Source organism: Vulpes lagopus, chromosome 3 (genome assembly GCF_018345385.1).
Source record: "Vulpes lagopus strain Blue_001 chromosome 3, ASM1834538v1, whole genome shotgun sequence".
In the NCBI taxonomy this organism is placed as follows: Eukaryota; Metazoa; Chordata; class Mammalia; order Carnivora; family Canidae; genus Vulpes; species Vulpes lagopus.
The window spans coordinates 28687991-28707653 of NC_054826.1; the positions used below are offsets into that span (position 1 = coordinate 28687991).

At 49.0% G+C, this 19663-nt stretch overlaps 1 protein-coding gene and 1 long non-coding RNA gene across 2 annotated transcripts in view; one reads left to right on the forward strand and one right to left on the reverse strand.

Annotated features, from left to right (window-relative positions):
• The first annotated feature begins 291 nt into the window (after nt 1-291).
• The window catches only part of AFAP1L1 (actin filament associated protein 1 like 1), a 58201-nt gene continuing 38829 nt past the window's right edge, over nt 292-19663 (forward strand). The window contains exon 1 of the mRNA XM_041748206.1: nt 292-405. Within this exon, the coding sequence (XP_041604140.1) occupies nt 390-405 (16 nt within the window). The 5' untranslated portion in view covers nt 292-389. The remainder of the gene's footprint in view (nt 406-19663) is intronic.
• LOC121486850 lies at nt 9924-18055 on the reverse strand. The gene is made up of 3 exons (XR_005986748.1): nt 17973-18055; nt 17142-17340; nt 9924-14475 (listed from the first exon to the last, which is right to left on the reverse strand). It is a non-coding gene; the product is annotated as an uncharacterized LOC121486850 (long non-coding RNA).

The following is a 19663-nucleotide window of genomic DNA, read 5'->3' on the forward strand; positions in this document are numbered from 1 at the left end:
CGGCGGGGCGGGAGCCGGGGAGCTCGTTCCAGCAGCCCGGGCGCCGGCAGACGGGACGCGCTGGAAGGTGCAACCGAGGCCCCGCGGGGCCGGGGGTGGGGCGCGGCGGGGAGGGGCGCGGCGGGGCGGGGCGGGGCGGGCCCCGGGACCCCGGCCGGCCGCGCAGGGGGCGAGGCGAGCTGCGGCCCGTTCCGGGAGGGCGCGGGGGGGCGGGCGCGGGGCGGGCATCCTGTCGGGGGAGGGGCGGCGCGCAGGGCGCTCCCGCGGGGCCGCAGCACAGCGCCGCCCGCCCCCCGCCCCCCGCCCCTCCGCCCCTCCGCCCCTCCGCCCGCCCGCCGGCCCCGCCGCCGCCGCCAACCCGCTCCGCGCGCCCGGGCACCGCCGGCGCCATGGACCGAGGCCGGGGTAAGAGGGGCCGCGGCGCCGGCCCCGGCTGCTGCGCGGGGCGCGGAGGGAGGACGGCGAGGGGGGGGGGGAGCGGGAGGAAGAGGAGGGCGGGGGGGGCGGGAGGGGTCGCGGCGGTGGGAGGCCGGGGCGGGGGTGCAGGTGCCTCCGCCGCGGGGCCAGCTCCCGAGCGGCAGAGGCGCCCCCCTCGCGTCCCGGGCCGCGTCGCCCCCGCGGGTCAGACCAGTGTCCTGCGCTCCGAGTCCACCTCGGGAATCGGTTTGCAGAAATGCCCCGCGGGCTTCCCGGGGCCAGCGGGCCCCTCCCACCCCATGCCCCTCGGGAAGAGTGAGATAGGGCCGGCAGGTACACCCCCAAACGCGGGGTGCCAGACGCCCCCCGGAGACCGAGCCTGCAGCTGCCCAGGGGCCTTGGGAGCAGGGACCGGGTCGTGCCACTGTGCGCCTGGGCGCCCGAGCCCCCGCTCGGGCCCTGACAAGCTGTGCGACCTGCGCCCAGTCCCTCTACCCCTCTGGACCAGTGACAAAGTCGGATCGAGGGTCTCTGCGAGGCCCCTTCTTGCTCCCACGGTTTTTCAGGAGTTGAGTGTGTCTGATAAAAGTCTCAGAGGTTGGTGAGGGAGGGCGTGTGTAAATTGACAGGAGAAAAGAGAGCAGCGAGTGTGGGGAGGGGAAGGGGGCTGCTTAAGAAGAGGCCTAGACACTTCAAAAGGCGGGTGTCTGCAAAAAGGGGCCTGCTTGGACGCGCCGGACACCGGGGCACCTACCCACCCGGCTGCCAGGCAGAGATCACAGGTGGGAATGCGCTGGGTACACTGGCCAGTGCTGCGCCAACGTGAGAAGCATTATTCTTGTTACTGTTATCAATGGGAAATGCCTCTGCCTCCCTAAAAATCTCACACCTTTCCTCTATCTGCCTGTTTGCTGGGCTGAGGCCCCCAAGGTGGGCGGTGGGGCTGGGATCAGGAACGGGGGTGGAGGTGGGTATGAAAGCAGTGAGGAGGGCACTGGGGGCAGGGGTGGGTGCATGAGCAGGTTTCAGGATCAGCTGGCACCGACTCCCAGTACGGAAAGGCCAGGCCGAAGGAGTTCCCAAGGCTCTAGGGGACCCCAGCTTCCAGTTCAAGAAGTTGGGCACGACTTCTCCACCCACCTGTTCCCAGCACAAAATACTGCATACACCTTCCCCTTTCGGGCCTTCGGGGAGGCAGGAAATGGACGGGCTTCAGTCTGGCTCTTTGGACACTGGGGCTCCGATTTGTAAAGCAGTTCTCACCTGTTAAGGGACTCATGGACAAGTTTGCAAACAGCATACGCACCAGAGAGGAGAAACAGAGGGAAGAGGCACCTCTAATGTCCCTCAATCGTCCCTACCCACCTCCCACACGGTACATCTAAAGCAAAAAGTACCCTCCTCCAGAAAGTTGTTGAACATCCCTGTCTTGGTCCCCAGCACAAAAATCCACATCTGGTCTACTCAGAATTATAGGAGGACTGTGCCCTCCTTAGACCAAGGGTGACAATAATTCAATTAGCTTAAAATGTTTTATAACCAGACACCTCCCTTAAGAAGGCTATCTCCTGAGCACTCTTCCTAGGAAGCTGGACTTCCTGGGACCCAGTTAGTACACAAAACTTTCTAGAGCTCTCTCTCCTGCTGCTGGCTTTCCCAGCCTACTTTTCCTTCTCCTTAATACCTCTTGTCCCAGTGTGCTATTACTTTAAGAGTTAGACATGGCCCTATATGTGTTGTGTCTACCTTTCCTCCCCAAGTGGAAGCTTCTGGAAGGCAGGGAGTGGATCTGTGTGGTCACTCTCCTGACACAATGCTTGGCACACAGTAGGAACTCGCTAAGAGTGGTTCGGTTCATTAACAGAAATATGAAGCACACTTGGTAGTGCACTGCAAGTTGATGGATATACTGTTGATTTTTTAAAAGAGAATATACATCAGAACAGTTCTTTGTGACTTTCAAAGGCCTTCTCAAAATGTGAGTAAAGTGGTCATATGGCCAGGGCACATGAGATCAGGTTGTCTATCTAGTTCCTAAGTTGTCTATCCTGCTAAATTATTGCAAACATCTTAGCACTAAAGCAAACTATATCTGAATTAGAATGGAAACCTGTCTACGTATTCAAAATAAAACATGGAGCTTCAAAAGGCATTCCAGCGACGTTTTTTAGTGTGCCCTTGCCCCCAGGTGGGTGTGTGCATTCACTTCCATTGTCCCGGAAGGTTTAAGAAGCTTGGGTTGAGTTTCAAACTCATACTTACTACTACGTGGGGAGTGGGATTGTCATGCCCAAGATACTGGGGAGGAAACTACACTTGAGCATTAATAACAATAGCCACGGAAATCATCCTAGGAAAGCCTGCATCGCAGGTGTATCAGTTTGCTAGGGCTGAATAACAAAGTACCACAGACCAGGTGGCTTACACAACAGATGTATTTTTTCACTGTTTGGGAGACTAGAAGTCCAAGACCAAAGTGCTGTCCAGGTTGGTTCCTGGTGTGGCCTTTCTGACAGGCTTGTAGACCTCTGCACCTTTTTTTTTTTTTTTAAGATTTTTATATATTTATTCATGAGACACACGTAGAGAGAGATATAGAAACATAGGCAGAAAGAAAAGCAGGCTCCTCACAGGGAGCCCAATTTGGGACTCGATCCCAGGACCCCAAGATCACGACCTGAGCTGAAGGCAGATGCTCAACAACTGAGCCACCCAGGTGCCCCGAGATGTCTGCCTTCTTGCTGTGTCCTCACCTGACCTCTTCTCTTTGCCCTGTGCACGTGTGAAGAGAGAGAGGGCTCTCTGCTGTCTCTTCCTGTTCTTATAAGGACATCAGTCCTATCAGATCAGGGGCCCACGCTTATGACCTCATTTAACTTTACCTCCCTAGACGCCCTGTCCCCATATACAGTCACATTGGAGGGCTAGTGCTTCAACCTATGAATTTCAGGGGGTACACTCCAGTTCAGATCAGCAGGATTGGGTCACTGCCACTAGTGGCACACCAATCACTTGCTGTTTAAGGGATAGAGCTAAGTTTGAACCAAAGTGCTGATCTTAAGCTTACTGCTGACTCCCTCTGCTGTGGCAGGTTACCTGCCCAAGCCCTAGAGCAAGATTTGGATGTCATGTCTTCTTGCCCCCGGTCCAGGTACCTGGACCTGTGTGCGCACAGCTGTGCTGCGCACACCTTCAGCAGCATAAAAGCTCAGCACCAAGGTCAACCGACTCAAGAATAAAAACAAACCTGGAAATTAAGACTTCTCTTCTCACAGGATATATGTCTTCCCATGAGTAAAGGAAAATTTATATGAGGCCAGAACAGACAGAGAAACCACTCATAATGAAATCCCTTCCAGTAGGATTTACAAATTCATGAATATCATACAAAGAGAGTAGGAGAGGGGCGCCTGGGGGGCTCAGTGGTTGAGCATCTGCCTTTGACTCAGGTCATGATCCCAGGGTCCTGGGATCTGTGCATCTGCCTGTGTCTCTGCATCTTTCTCTATGTCTCTCTTGAATAAATAGATTAAATCTTTAAAAAAGAGAGAGAGAGAATAAGAGACTGATGGCCACAGATACCACCTCCTACAGGACAAATTAATTCTGTCTTCATAGGATAAAAAAAAAATACTGATAATGCCTATTTCTTGGGGTTGTTGTATATATTAAATGCACAGAAGGTGCTTCAAACAATGCCTTGTATGTGGGACCCACTCCGTAAATGCTATTGTAATTAAAGCCTTGTATCATCAGATTCTGCATAATAAAATTGCTTTATAAAGCTTCACTTGCAGGGGTGTCTGGGTGGCACAGTTGGTTAAGCATCTGCTTTTGGTTCACATCATGACCTTCACGTCCTAGGATCCAGCCCCGCATTGGGCTCCCTGTTCAGCGGGGAGTCTGCTTCTCTCTCTCTCTCTCTCTCTCTCTCTCTCTCTAATAAATAAATCTTTAAAGCTTCACTTGGTCCCCCCTCAAGCTGCTCTGACTCTGATGACAGATTTGGAGTCCCTCCTCTGTTTTAAGGATGAGCTAGACAGCTTTGTGTACAGCTCAAAGACAGGATCTGTATCATAGTCTTCTCTGTATCCTGGAGCACCTCCTTTGTGGTGCTTATCCCTTGAAAATCCATCTGTGACTCTAAATAACTGGACCACAGTCTGACACATGACTTTGAGTGACTGGTAAAATACTAATATGTGTGCTGACGTGTCCATATTCTCTTATGCATCCTATTTACTCGTGCCCACTGACTGTCTGTGTCTTCCTAATTTTGCCTCTGAAGTCTTTCCAGTCTTCTCGAGCCATCCCCTCTTTAAAGCCTTTGGTCTAAATTGTATCTGATTTTGTAATATGCCTTCTTAATGTCCAAGATTATATCTGATCTGCCTTCCTCATGTGAAGTCACCGATTTCCCCATGGTTCCTTTCCTTTCCACCTCACAACTAGTTCTTTTTCAACTAGTTGAATTCAACCCAAGATGGGAGTTTCTTTTGCAGTCTGTGTTCTTTGGGAGATCATATTGCCTGCTGGGCAACTCAAGAAATAATCTGAAACTCTACTTTTCATTGAACGGGATTTTTATTGTTCAAGAGATTGTGGAAGAACCCATTCTAACTATTGTGCCTCTGTTGGACCATCTTTGAGATTCACATTAGGAAAGCTGCATCTTCCTTATCCAGCTTCCATGGGCCAAGCAACCTGTAGCTACTTCTAGAATGAGCTCTCTACAGTGACTCACCACCCACCTTCTACCTCTGGGATTGTGCATTCCCATGCAGATTACCTCTTCCCTGAGATCCAAGTTCTTTCTCTACTCCTATCCGTTACTGGCCTTCTGAAAGGAATACTCAACCATATTCATCTTTTCCAAATATGTTTTGTGACATCATCTTTGTCAGCCTGAAGACTGAGTAAAGCTGAATGGTTCAGAGAATAGATAAATGCAGGTTTGAAGTGTTCTGGTTTGTTTTTTAAGTAGGTTCCATGCCCAATGTGGGACTTGAACTCATGCCCTGGGATCAAGAGTTGCATGCTCTACCAACTAAGCCAACCAGATGTCCCAAGGGTTTGAGTTCTGGCTGTAACTTCCTAGCTGTATGATCTTTCTGAACTGAATAAATTAATTCCTCTGAACTTCAGTTTCACTTCATTTGCAATGTCGTGGGTAAAGGTAATATATGTAAGCTAGCTCTTAGGAAACATTCAGGAGTGATAGCTATTATATTTATTAAATACAATGACTTGGATTTCAGCTACTCTCTGCAAATGGGTGTATGTGGTCATATGGGGCCATGAGATTTGAACTTACTCTCTTCCCTGTAGAGGCTTCTGCTGTCACTGGGCGCTGCTTCCACATCCTTATCCCACTCAGAATCCATGGTGTATGGCTTCCCCATTGTAGTCAAGGTTTTTTCTGCCTCTCCCTCAAATATCAGTTTCAAATCCCCCTTCTCACATGGGTGAGCACCCTGCCAAGTAAGTTCCTCCCTCCCCAACCTCTGCCAGAAGCCTATCATTACTCCATTCTGATCTTTGCTTGGGAAAAACAATCCTGTGTTTGGATACCATCGGCTTCTCATACTTTTCTTACCCTCCTATAAAAACATGCAACTGAACAAGAAAGTACAGCTCCTGCATGCACATGCATGTACATGCACGCATGCGCATACACACACACACACACACACACACACGCACACACACACACACACACACTACCCCTAAGCATTTTCCTCCTCCCTTTCCTGACCAGACTTCTCAAGTACACAGTCAGCATGTCAGCCTCCAGCTCCGTCCCCTACGACCCCTGTGCTGCCTGCACTCTCCCTTCCAATCACACCTTCTGCGGAAAGCCCACTCTTCAATGTCACAGAAGGTTCCATTCTGTTTCATCTTTCACCTCCTCTAAGTCCCATCACCTGGACTTCTCAGTAGCACTATTGACCTGCTATCGACTCCTCTAAATGTGTTCTGCCCCTTGGTGGACATGAGGAAAGCATGGATTTTGGAGTCAAATAAGTCTAGGTTAAATAACCCCTGCTCCATCCCTCCCAGAAGCCTTTGCTGCCTCTCCTCCTGCCTCTCAGTCCCACTGTTATCAGTGCTCACAGCCTCTGGGCTTCCCCCACCCTCAGGCAAATTACCCAAGTCTTGCCCCCTCAGTCTGCAAAGCAGGAAGAATGACACCTAGAACAGGGAGACTGGGCTGTGGTGATATTTACCCAGCGCCCTGTGCCTGACCTGTGGCAGGTGCTCACTGTTCTCCATCTTCCCTTCTGGCTCACTGGCGTTTTCTTCTCTGATGACTCTTGCCCCTCTCTCCCCACTGTCAGGCCTCTCTCTACACACTCTCCTGTAGAGAACCAAGCCCCCGTGATGGGGACACCCAGTGTCCCTCTTCAGCTGCAAGTTGGGTCCACTCCCAGCATTACCTCCTGCCTGTGGTGCGTTTCCATCCAGAGGTCAACTCAACCTCTGAGTGACCCAATTTTGAACTCCTCTTATTCACCACCAAATCAGATCACCCTTCCTGTTTCTCTTTTTCTGTTAACAACACAACCACGTGAGGAGCTCTTGGAGGAAATGGGGCTGTTTGTGAACAAGACAGAATTTGAAAGGGGGACACAGGATCAGCCCTGTAGAAGAGATAATAGAACGACATCCCAGAAGGCTCTTCAAGAGATTCAACAGAGGCCAATTTGGGCTTGAGCTAGGAGAAACATACCAATGAAAAGAATGACTCACTCCTAGAATTGGAGTTGCCCAGGGACAGAATGGCCAGAGATCAGGGAACCACAGAATAACTCCTATGGGGACCACAGTAATCATACAGGCTAAGAATGACTGTCACTTAATATTCAAGTGGCTTCTATTGGCATGACCCTTTTGCAAATTGCAGAGAATGGGACTTCCACCTGAAGCATCCATCTTTTATTTAAACATACGCTTTGTCATAACTTTTACTGGGTCTTATAAATTGCACTTAAGGATAGAATACAGGAAGAAGAGGACTTGATGGCATTAAAGACAGTAATTTAAACTATAGATCTGATCATGCTTAAACCCCTCAGTGGATTCTCTGTGTTCTTAAGATGAAAACTATACTCCCTGTGGTGACCCTCAAGGCCCTGCCCTCACTGTTACCAACTTACTTTGGGCCCCTGGCCATCTCTTGCTGTGGGGTCCCCTTACATTGGTCTTTGTACCTCCAACTGGTTACTCCTGCTCATCCTTCGAAGTCTATTCAAACCTTACTTCCTTAAGGGAGTTGCTCCCAAGCTCCCAAGCTCCAGCTCCCTTCTATAGGGGCCCCCTGGCCCCCTGCACTTTTTCCCCCTTGGCTGTTGTTGTCATAATTCTAATCAATGGTGGGATTAACTGTTAATGTGAGCTCTGTGAGGGCAGGGCCCTTCTCACCTTTGTTCACAGCTCTTTCCCTAGCACCTAGAGTCATGCTTGGCACATAGTAAATGCTCAAAAGATGTCTGTGCAGATGATGAATAAATGAATGAAAAACTACAAAATTCACTGAGTAAGAGCTGGATATGGCCACTTTCAGCTCCAGGATTCTCCATTTGAGTGATTCTCACTTTCTGGACACAGAAACATGGACTTCATCATTATTCATTGTTTCCTTTGCTTTCATCTTTCATCCAACAAGACTTTAAATCCTGTTGATTATTATTGAAACATGTCTCTTGGATGGCTTCTTCTCTCCATCCAATGGGAGCTTCCTGTTTCTGCTCTCACCTTTTCCAGCCTGCCCTGAGGACCACCCTCCATTTGTCTGTTGAACTCCAGCTGGGCTCAGAATCATCCCCTGTGGAGCCTACTGAAAATATGCTCCCAGGGATCTGATGGGTGGGTCTGAAGTGAGATTTGGGTACCTGTGCCTTTTGTAAAGCTCCCAGCTGAGTCTGATGTGCTCTGTGTTTTGAGCAGGGACCTGCTTTTATCGCGACCCTTGACCCTGCCCAAATACCTGCCAGGATTCCCTGTTGCTATCTCGAGCACTGTCTTTTATACATTTCAGCTGAGTGGGACTCTAGGATCTGGATCTCTTACCCAAAGTAGTCTTCTGAAATGTCTCCCTTTATCTTTAACATGCCAAGCAATTTTTCTATTATAGTCCATAATATATCTGAACACATTCCCCTCCCTCCCCCCAAAAAAATCTTTGCCCAGTGGACCTCTAGAGATGCCAGTGTTTATCTTGGGGCTTCTCCTTCCCTACCCCACCCTGTACTCTGCTGTGGACTCCCAGGGTGTGTGAACTCTAGCCTGAGAAGACCAATCTCCAATAAATGTGCCAGGACACAGTGCCAGAGTGGACATGAGTCTGGACACGGAAGCAGAATCCTACATGCTAGCCCTGGCTCAGCCGCTCACTCTGCAAAGCAAGAATATACATTTCTACAACACTTCTGACTTTTAGAAGTGTTTCCACGATTACCAGTTGTATCCATTGCAGCATGGTGTTGGGATGGTGGGCACTGTGAATGCTTCATTCAGAGCCCATGAGCCTCTGGTAATCATACCCAATCTCACTTTGCAGTCGGATACTGTGGGATCGCTGTGGGCAAGAAGGACCCTGTATAATAGGGGGATATTTAGATAGAGTATTGACCACTAAAATCCTTTCTCTGTGGACCCTTCTAGCTTGAATTTCTCTCCTGTGGCTTCTCTCAACTCAGGCAAAAGCCCTGTGAAATGGACAGGTGAGACATCTCCCCATTGGACAGATACAAAAACTGAAGCTCAAAAAGATGTCTCCACTATTCCCTGTCCCAGAAAGAGACCAGCTCAGCATCATTCGGCTATTATGAAATCATCCCTGCCACATCCCCCTTCTATCTCCTCTTTGACTTGGGGTTATCACCACCCTCCTCAGTCTTGGCTTTTAGAAGATTTCATTGCACTAAGTTAAATACCCCTTCTATGCATCTGTGAGTCCCGTAGTCTGAGACGGTCTTGCCTTCTCATTTCCAGTGTCTCACACCTAGCAAGTGTTCAATAAGAACAGCCCACTGAGCGTTCACCAGGAGTCAGGCAGTCTACATTTGTACATGGGGCTCTTTAATGCTCACACAATCATGAGGTTGCTGCATTTTAGCCTTCCTGTGCATAAAACATGCCATTTGTTTCACTGGGTGAAAAGTCCATCCAAAACTGCTGCCTACAGTTATGACTCAAGAGTATCCATACTGTGTGAAGCTTTTATTTTCCAAAATCACAGCCAGGGCATGGATGTGAATTATAAAAATATGAATATTATTTTTTATTAAAAGCTTATGACAAAATCTAGTTCTGCTAGGCCATGAAGTATGTTCCCTGTGAAGGAAGGTGGCTCATATCAGTGTGCCAATGCATAGATCATTATTTATATATTTGTGATACTTTTCTTTTTTGGGCACTGCCATCTCTCCCCCCAAGGGAACTCAATGGGAATGTTTGTTGTGACTTTGCCCTCTGTTGCATATTAAAGTTATTTCCTGTTATTTACTCTGAGTAGATGACTAAAAATTTGTTGTATATATTTGTTAAAGTATCCCCATTTTACAGATGAAGAAACTAAGGCTTAGAAAGGTCAGTTTATTTACAGAGCCCTGCCTGCTTCTAAATATCAGTTTTTTACTGAATGCTGGAGGGTCATCGCCAAGTCAGTTATAGGAAGGACTTGCTAGATAAGCTACAAGGATTTACTGGGTCCAGGTTTCAAGGTGGGGGCAGAGAGGATGCTGGGAAGCAGGGGAGGGAAAGAGGACGCCCTCCGTCAGTGAGTGATAGGGCCAAGCAACTGGCGTGAGATTTTATTTCTTGCCCTTTACACTCCTCCCACCGTAGTCCTCAGAGTTCTGGTGTTTAGAATTCAAGAAGCTCTCATCCTCCTGGAGCTAAGAAAGAGGCCCCAGGCAGGGCTTGTCCTCCATCTAAAATTCCATTTGGGAAATCCCAGCCTCGCCCCAAGTGAGGGTGGAGGTACAGAGCCGGCCAGGCGTGATTCTTCTCCCTGGCACAGCTGTCAGGCTGCAGCAGGGGCAGAATGTGGCACCACATTGCAGTCATTCCAGCTCCGGGGAATTTATCGACAGCATGTCCTGCGGGAGGCAAGCTCAGGGGCTTTTTATAGCCCTCTAAGAACCGAGGGGAAAACTGATCTCTTGAGAGAGAGAAGTGGTGCACGTGTCTTTTCCAGGCACCGTTCCCTCAAACCTGTAGTCCCAGATGCCCACAGTTCAAATCAGGCCAAGGGTCATGGCTAAGTGAGCAGTGGCACACCAACTGTCCGGGAGACAGAGATCCCAACCAAACCCAGTTCCTAGAGCCCCCTCCATTGGCTTCAGTTTTCTTCACTTTGTCAGGTCGAAGGAATTCTAAGGCAGGGATCTGCACATCTCAGCCTGTGGACCAAATCCAGCCGGCCACCAGCTTTTGTAGATAAAGTTGTTTTTGTTTTTGTTTTTGTAGATAAAGTTTTATTGGAACACAGGCACACCCATTCCTTCTGCATTGTCTGCATGGCTTTCTCACTACAAGAGCAGAGCTGAGTAGCTGTAACAGGCCATATGTGGTCTGCAAAGCCTAAAGTATGTATGTACTATTTGGTCCTTTATAGGAAAAGTTTGCCAACCCTTGGATTAGACTGTAGAGAGTTTAGGAGTGTCTACCTAGAGCACTGTGGTAAGAAGGATTCTGAGCATGTCCAAACTCAGGAAGGAAGCTCTATCCTTTAGACCATAAAAAAGTGTGAATTCAAGAGTAGGGTTGGAAGGACCCCAGAATGCCATTTGCTCATGTTTTTCAAACTACTTTTAGTCCCAGAATCCTTTTGCAAACAAAATCTTAAGCAATAGAGCTTGGGGTGAAGTGGAAATGAGAACATGATACAGTCCATTCTGTCCCTCCTACTCCCAAGGCAGCACCTAAGGAAGCTACACAGTTCCCATTAGAAGAGCATTTGAAAACCACCTCTCCAATCCTATGACTCTTATTTTACGACTGGGGAAACTGAGGCTCAAGGGGCAGCATCTTGCCTCAGGTCATATGACGGACTCCCAGTTGGCTTTCCATGGAACTACTAACATGGTCATGAGGTGTCTGCAGAGTAGATACATAATCTCTGCTGGGGAGAAAACACATCCATTGGCTTTGGGGACCTCAGAGCTGCCATTAGTGCATGGGTGATGACAGGCCCTCGCTGATCCAGCAGCCCATGGGGCTAAACAGGGCTATAGTGAGGCCAGGACACATTGCTGCTACCTGCTGTGCTTCACAGTGGTTAAGCAAGGCTTGCTTGGGAGCTTTTTTTTTTTTTTTTTAGAACACCAAAGCCAAAAGAATAAAAGGAAAATTGAATTGGACCATATTTTTAAAAAAAAACAGTCATACCAAGACACATTTTTAAAAAACAGAACATGTCTCACTAACTGACATACAGTTCATTTTTCTGGGTTTTTTTTCCCTCCCCAAGAAAAGCTCTTATTAGGCAGATAAAACATCTTTAAACCAATGCCATCCTAGAATGGAGAAATTATGATAATTTATCCTGCAGCTTTCTTTTGAAGATGGAATCAGATTTATTCATTTGTAGAATAAATATTTACTCTTCCTGTCCATTCTTGTTGAAGGGTTTGCTGAGAGCAGATGCAGCTGATATGAAACCAAGGGGGATTTTTTTTTTTTTAGCTCCACTTGAACCCAGAAGAAAACTGATCTAAGGGTGTGCTGGGAAGCCAGAGAGACCGATCGTGTTTCCTCAGGGCCAGCCAGCGACCAGGTGCAGCTCTGAGGGCTTCCAGAGGGGAAGCTCGGGGTCCCTGCAGCAAGTCTCTTAGTGAGGCACCAATGCCGGGGACATGAGGTCATACCTGCCCGGTGGCCATCAGAGAATATATTAGAAGGACCAGAGGGCTCAAGGGACATTTTCTAGCCAGGAACCTCAGAACCTTCGGAGGCAGCACCCAGGTAGGGAAGATACCAGAGTAAAAAGAAAAAAGGCCCAGAAATGTGCTCAGCATGCAAGGGGTGGGCGTGCCGACAGCCCAGAGAAGCAGGTAGGGGTTAAATGGAGCCTCCTCAATCAGGTCCTTGGACAGAGTAGGGCTCATCTTCCAGGTCCCCAGCTGGGTGTGTCCCAGTCCTGGAAAGGCTGAGGTGCTCGGATTTGTAACTAGTAATAGAAGCAGCCTAATGCTGGAGCCCTGGCTCCAGTGTCATGTTGCCTGGGGTCTGAATCCTAGCTCTACTCATCCACTTAATCCCCCAAGTCTCAGTTTCCTCAACTAAAAATGGAGATAACGATCTCCCATCTCCCTACAGGGATCGTTGGATTCATGCAATGAAAGCACTCAGCACATAGGAAGCATTCAATTAAAAAAAAAAAAAAACCCTAACACTTAAAATACAGATTTGTAAACGATCGCCTCCCTTAATGAATTAGAATGGAATCCAAGTTCCCTCTCTGCTGCTTCCCCTCTGGCTTCAGGCTTCTGGCTCCTGGCTTCTGGCCTGCTGGTCCTTGCAAGGAAGGGATGGAATGACAGAGGGATTGCGGATAAGCCACAGGGAGCGCATGTGATGTGTCACACAGGAAACTGGCCTCAAGGCCCTGGGGAGCTACTGACCAGCCGGGTGTGAGCAGGAGGGGGTTCGTGTAAGTGTTGCCATTGGGGGACGTTATTAGAAGCGGCAGTGAGCCTGTGTGACAGTGGGAAGGGAGAGGCTGGAAAGAGGTGACCAGTTAGTTGCTGCCCACGAGCGGCAGACTGCATAACATGAACTCATCTCCGTGTCTAAGTTAAGAACAGAGAAACACACAACTTTAGGCTCTATCCACTTTCAGGTAGAGTTGTGTGGAATCCTTGGTCCAATGTGGGAGCAGAGACATTTGTCTGGGGCTCTCCCCACAGCTCACGACCCCCGTCCCCAGGACCTTCTGCTATCACTCTCCTGGAGCAACACCCCAGCCATGGAGCAGGGACCCCCCCAAGGGTCTCAAGAGCCTGCCCCAGGATGGCTGGGCGCCCCGTGGACTGGAGTCCTGGGCATCTGGTCGATACCCAATGCAGGCTTGGCAGTGAGAGGTTTCTGCAGGCAGGGGAAGGAAAGTGGAGGGGAGGAAAGGAGGACAAGGGGCTTCCCACCTGGGCCTCAGTCAGGGCTGGCATTGTGGGCCTGACCTTTAGCCCCCCACCTGGAATGGCTTGGCTAAGCCCGGGGTGATGGTTGCATCCCCAGTGATTGCTAACAACACGAGTGGTGATGACCAACCTTTACAGAAGGACTCAGGTGCTGGCAGTTTTAGCCCCCCACCCCGCCCCTATAATATTGCCTCCCTTCTGCTCACCACAACCTCTGAGGGGGGCACTCTCGTGATCTCTGTGTCACAGATGACAAAACTAAGGTGTTGTCACCTGCCTCGGGTCTCTAGGCTGGGGAAGGCAAACCCCAGGGTTGACTCCAGGTGTTTCTCACCCACTTGCCCACTGTACTGACCTTTCCCAATGCCCCTGTCGAAGGGCTGTCCCATGGGGGCTCGACCCCTCTTGGAAGGGACATCCACCTCTCTTCTTAGTTCAGATCTCTGAAAGTTCTATACAGTGGACCTAACAGTGTGGTCTTTGGAGCCACGACCCACTGGTCAGAGTCTACCCTCCAGTGCCCCCCAGGGCCCCAAGGAACAAGTTCACTCCTCCTCCTCCCCACCCCTCACCCCCGCCATGAGCCCTCCTGCTCTTGGAGACAGGTGTCCTAGATAGGATTTCCAGCCTTCTCCCTGGTCTGAGGTCCTCCTCCAAAATCTGCATTGTTAGTTAATCTGTCCCCAGTGCACCTGCTGTGTACCCATTACTGTGCTGGGCACTGGACAACAGTGACAGACACTAAACTAGACACCATCTCTACCCTCATGGTTCACAGTTTAATGAGGAAGAATATTGAACAAATGATCTGCTCTAGAGGGTGTAACAGGATGACCTCACCTGTCCAGGAAAGGAGGACTGCCCTCCTGGAGGAAGTCGCATCTGAACCAACCCTCATAGGAGTGGGCACCATCTGGGGAGAAGGAGAGATTTTAAATTAGCAGTAAGTCAACTTGGTATGCATCAGGAATTGCTCTCAGCACTGTACGATGCTCCACCGGATCTGCACAACAACCTGTAAGGGGCAGGTATTATCATTATCCCCGTTTCGCAGATGAGGACACTCAGAGAAGTTAAGTAACTTGCCCAAGGTCACACAGTTAGTATTTGGTGGCAGTTGGAGAACAAGCCACACAGAGGAAATACCATGAACAGAGCCCTGGGCTGGGGTCTCAGATATTGAAAATAGGTAAGGAAGAGTAAAAAGTAACTCTTTATAAAAAAAAAAAAAATCATTGAACATAACAAAGATAAATACATAGTATGTTCCTAAGAGTGCATCTGCTACTGATTTTCTGGTTCTTTTATCACACTGAGGTTTCTGTGGGCTGATTGTCAACCTAATCCTTCGCCTTCTGAATGGAAATGCTGTTCTTCATCTCTTGAATCCTACAGAGGGTCTGTTGCTTGTTTGGGGAGAGGAGGAACAGATGGTATATATAACCAATAATCACAATTTACTGATTTACAAGACTTCATGCTCTCACTTCTCATAGACCTTGTCAGATCTGAGCCTCACAACAGGCCTCAGAGGTGGGTAGGGCAGTTGTCATCAACTCCACTTTAATGTTAAGGAAATTGAGGCTCAGAGACATGAAGCAACTAGTGCAGGGTCACACAGCCGGTAAGTGTGGAGGTGGGGCTTGAGCCCTGAGCTTCTGGCTCTGGATCCTGTGTTTTTTCCTCTACACTAAAACACAGCGGACAGCGGGAAGCCAAAACAATTCAAACCCGGCACTTGTGACCTCTAGAAGGTTCATTAGCCTTACTAATCTCAGTTTCTTGTCAGTAGAACAGGGATAAGAAGAGCTCCCACCATATAGAGCCACCACCAAGATAGAAGTAATGGGCAGAGTGGTGGCCACTGAGAATAGTCCCATATGGAGTATCTCATACAACACAATGAATGAACACCATGACAGACAACAATATGGGTAGATCTTAGCAGTATAGTGGTAAAGAAAAAATCATAAAGGATTACCTACAGCATTATACGCTCTTTTGATAAAGTTAGACACAACTACAGATTTGTAAAAAGCTTTTGTGGCTATATCTGATTGCAGTAGCAGTATATACAAGGGAAAACAAGGATGTGACAAATACAGCATTCAGGATGGATATCATCTGGACCCCGGCTTTTGCTTTGAGTGGTAGATTTGTGGGTGCTTACTACATTAGCAAAAATCACTGATGACATAAATAAATAAATAAATAAATAAATAAATAAATAAATAAAAGTGGAGCATGCTTGAACCAGTGATGATGGTGTCTCATGAAGCAAGGATAAGGATTAACTCAATTCTTATCCACCTGAAGTTCTATTTTTTGTTTTTAAAGGTTTTATTTATTGGGACACCTGGGTGGCTCAGTCTGGGTTGAGAGTCTGTCTCTGGCTCAGGGCATGATCCCCGGGGTCCTGGGATGAGTCCTGCATTAGGCTCCCCTCAGGGAGCCTGCCTCTCTCTCTGCCTATGTCTCTGCCTCTCTCTCTCTCTCTCATGATTAAATAAATAAAATCTAAAAAAAAAAATTATTTTTTTGAGAGAGAGAGCATGTGCTCACAAGTGTGGGGAGGGGCAGGAGAGAACTTTCAGGAAGACTCCCGGGCCTGATACAGGGCTCAGTGCAGGGCTTGATCCATAACCCATGAGCTCATGACCTGAGCCGAAACGAAGGGTCAGATACCCGAGTGAGCCACCCAGGCACCCCCTGAAGTTCTATTTACAAAATGAAATGAGGGATCCCTGGGTGGCGCAGTGGTTTGGCGCCTGCCTTTGGCCCAGGGCGTGATCCTGGAGACCCAGGATCGAATCCCACGTCGGGCTCCCGGTGCATGGAGACTGCTTGTGTCTCTGCCTCTCTCTGTCTCTCTCTCTCTCTCTCTCTCTCTCTCTCTCTCTCTCTCTGTGACTATCATAAAAAAAAAAAAAATTACAAAATGAAATGAAAGTGTCAGGCATAGGGCCCAACCTGTTGGGAAGCATTCCAGAAATGTTCACAGTCTTTCTTGGATATCTTTACTATTATTTACCTTATCTGCACACCTCTCCCCAGAGGCCCTCCTTGTCTGCCCCAGGCTATTGATGGGATGGATCCTCAAACTTCTGTGAGGCAGAAAGCCTGCCCCATCTAGGCCTCAGGCCACTCAGGCCAGGCACCCATCCTGTGAATGGACACCAGTGGGGAAAGGTCCTGAGGCGTGCATTGCTGGTTCCAGCAAGCTCTGGGGGTAGAAGCTTTGGGGATAGCCCCGTTAGAAGATGGCCAGAAGGTATTACAATGCAGAAATTGGAATCTTAGGCTCTAGAATTAGGTCTAGGTTCGAATCCGGGTTCTGCTAGCTGTGTGCCTTTAGGCAAATGACTAGGCCTCTCTGAGCCTCACTCGTTCATATGTAAAATACTGTACTCACGGGGTCATTATGAGAATTAAGTGAGGTAATCTAGGCAAAAGGGCTTAGCACAACATCTGGGACATCATTTAAGAGCCTAAAAATACTACCTTGCATATGTTGGCAAATCGAACTCCAATAAAAAAAATATATATACAAAAAAAAACCAAAAAACCAAGACAAACTACCTTGCTTTATCACCGGGTACCCCAGGCCACTCCCAGGACCACGTCTGCCCCCCACCGTCCGAGGAAGGGGAGGGTGCAGGCTGCCGCGGACGGAAGCAGCTGCCATCTTGTGCGAGGGGGCGAGCGTGTGTGTCACAGTTTTCCACTTCCTCCTGGAACCATTTGAACCATTTCCTTTGTGAGCTAAACAGGGAGGAATCTGCAGACAAAGGAACAATTCTGGGAGAGCCCAGTCCCACAGCCAAAAGCTATTTCCTCGGAAGTCACTGGCTTGCCCCACACCCTCCTGTCTGGAAATGGCTTCCCTGGTGGCCCAGGGCCGGGACACCAGGTGCCCAGAGCGAAAGAGCTCTGCCGGAGGATGGCGACGCCTGGACAGAGCTACTGCTAGAAAGACCGGTTAGGATGTGGGGCTTCCCTGGGCCTGTCACCCTGGCCTGATGCCTGGGAAGAGAGTCCCCAGAAAGGCCCCCCTGACCTGCTCCCCAAATGACCTGTACCCTCCCTGACCTCTGGCCTCCCTGTCTTCCTGAAATAACAGATCAGAGAAGTGTGCTAGCCTAACATCCCACACAATGATCCCCATTATTATTTTTTTTTACTTATAGACCCTTTCCCCCCTTCACCCAAACCGACACGTGAGCATCCTGAGCTCCTCCTTACAGAAGTGGAAGGTGATGCTCAGAGGGCTTGAGTGCCTTAACCCAAATTCTAGCAGGTGGGAGGCATGGCCCCAAACCACCCGTCTCAGACCAAACCCCCAAGTCCTCCCCCTCTCCCTTCCCACCTCCCTCCCTTAGGATTCTGTACTTCTGGATGGTGGAGTCAAACCTGCACTATTCTCTTCAGCATAAAGGATATTGAGTTTCCTGCACCAGCTGTAATGAACACACACAAAAGCCTTCCAAGGTGACCTCCCCCTGCCCTCCCTCACACAGGGGCTATATTTAACTCCTGGAAAGCAGTCAGCACCAAGGCATTGGCTTTGCAGCTGGGTTTCTTTGCTGCTCCTTTTTCATTTTTTTCCAGCCCACGGGAACCCTGGTCTTCCCCCAAACACTCTGGGACAACAGGAAGTGTTTGTTTTAGTGACCAACAATGCCAGTCCGACCAGCCTGGTTCCCTCTCCGCTATTGTGCCCACTGTTTGGCCTTCACTTGGACTCCAAGAGAAGTGCTTATGAATCTGGAGGAAGTGAGATGTCCCCATGGCCCCCAGTAGGTAGATCTGCAGCAACTTGAAAGAGACTGTGAGCAGGGGAAGGAGAGATTTCTGTACCCACAAAGTGAAGGGGCAGGTCTGCAGGCCTCACCTGTAGGTGGTGGCTTCTCTGTGGAGTTAACCCAGAGCTGGGTAGACAGGGGTAGTGCCACGAAGGACCCCTGGGGCAGGCATCACTGAAGAGCTCCTTACTGGTCTTCCCGTTTTGCAATCTGCACTTCCCACGCCTGTAAAATGGGGCTGGCCCACCTTGTCATAAGAATTAAATTGTGTAAATAATACATGTAAATCTCTTTAAAGCAGAGGGTGACATAGAATGACAATGTAAGAGTAATGCAAATAGCTAACATTTATTGAGAACCTTCTATGTGCCAGGCACTGTACTAGGCACATTTTCATGTATTAGGGCTTATTCCCACCAATGAGGTATGTAGACTCATAGGTCACTGGCAGTGTATCTGAGGCACAGGGTGATAATGTAAGTGTCCCAAAGGTGCACAGCTAGACAATGGGGGGGAAGGGGAGACGGGACCTGAACTCAGTTTGGGTTGCTTAATATATGTTAGTCATTTTTATTTCCCCATTCATATGTTAGGATTAAAATCCACCAACTATGAAATGTGCTTCACTAAGTCTGTTGGCAGCCGTATTCACCCACGGGATACAAGCTCAACCAAATAGGGTTTGGGGAACTTAGCCAAGTAAGAAATTGGGCTTCAACTTCCATCTGTTCCCCAGGACTATTGTTACCTGTTTTTTTTTTTTTCTTTTTTAAGCATCCTCTTACTATGCTGACATGGTTTTTAAATCACATGAACTAGCTACTAGACTATCAACTCTTAAGTTTGTTTCAGGAATTCATTCCTTCCACAAATAAAGTATAGACTCTGTGTCAGGCACTAGCAAAAGCTGGCTCTATTCCTGCCCTCATGGAGTTCAAGCTCAAGTGGAGGAATTTGATGTTAATTGAAGAAATATATAATTAGATGTAACATTTCACCACGGCACATACCACAGGGAGAATGATGCTACGTAGTGTAAAATAGGGGACAGATGTGATCCAGAAGACAGGGGACACTTCTCTGAGGCAGTCATGAGTGGTGAGAGAGCTGAAGAGAGCATTACTGGCAGGAGAAGGGGGTTCTGACAAGCAGAAGGAACAGCATGTGCAAAGGCCCTGGTTAAGAGGCTGAGGAAAGGAGCATGAGGGCAGCCTGGGGGGAGGTCTCTCTGAAAGGGCCGGTAGAGTTGGAGGACCATAGGAGGGCTTCCTCTTCCCTCCCACCATGCAAACACGGAGG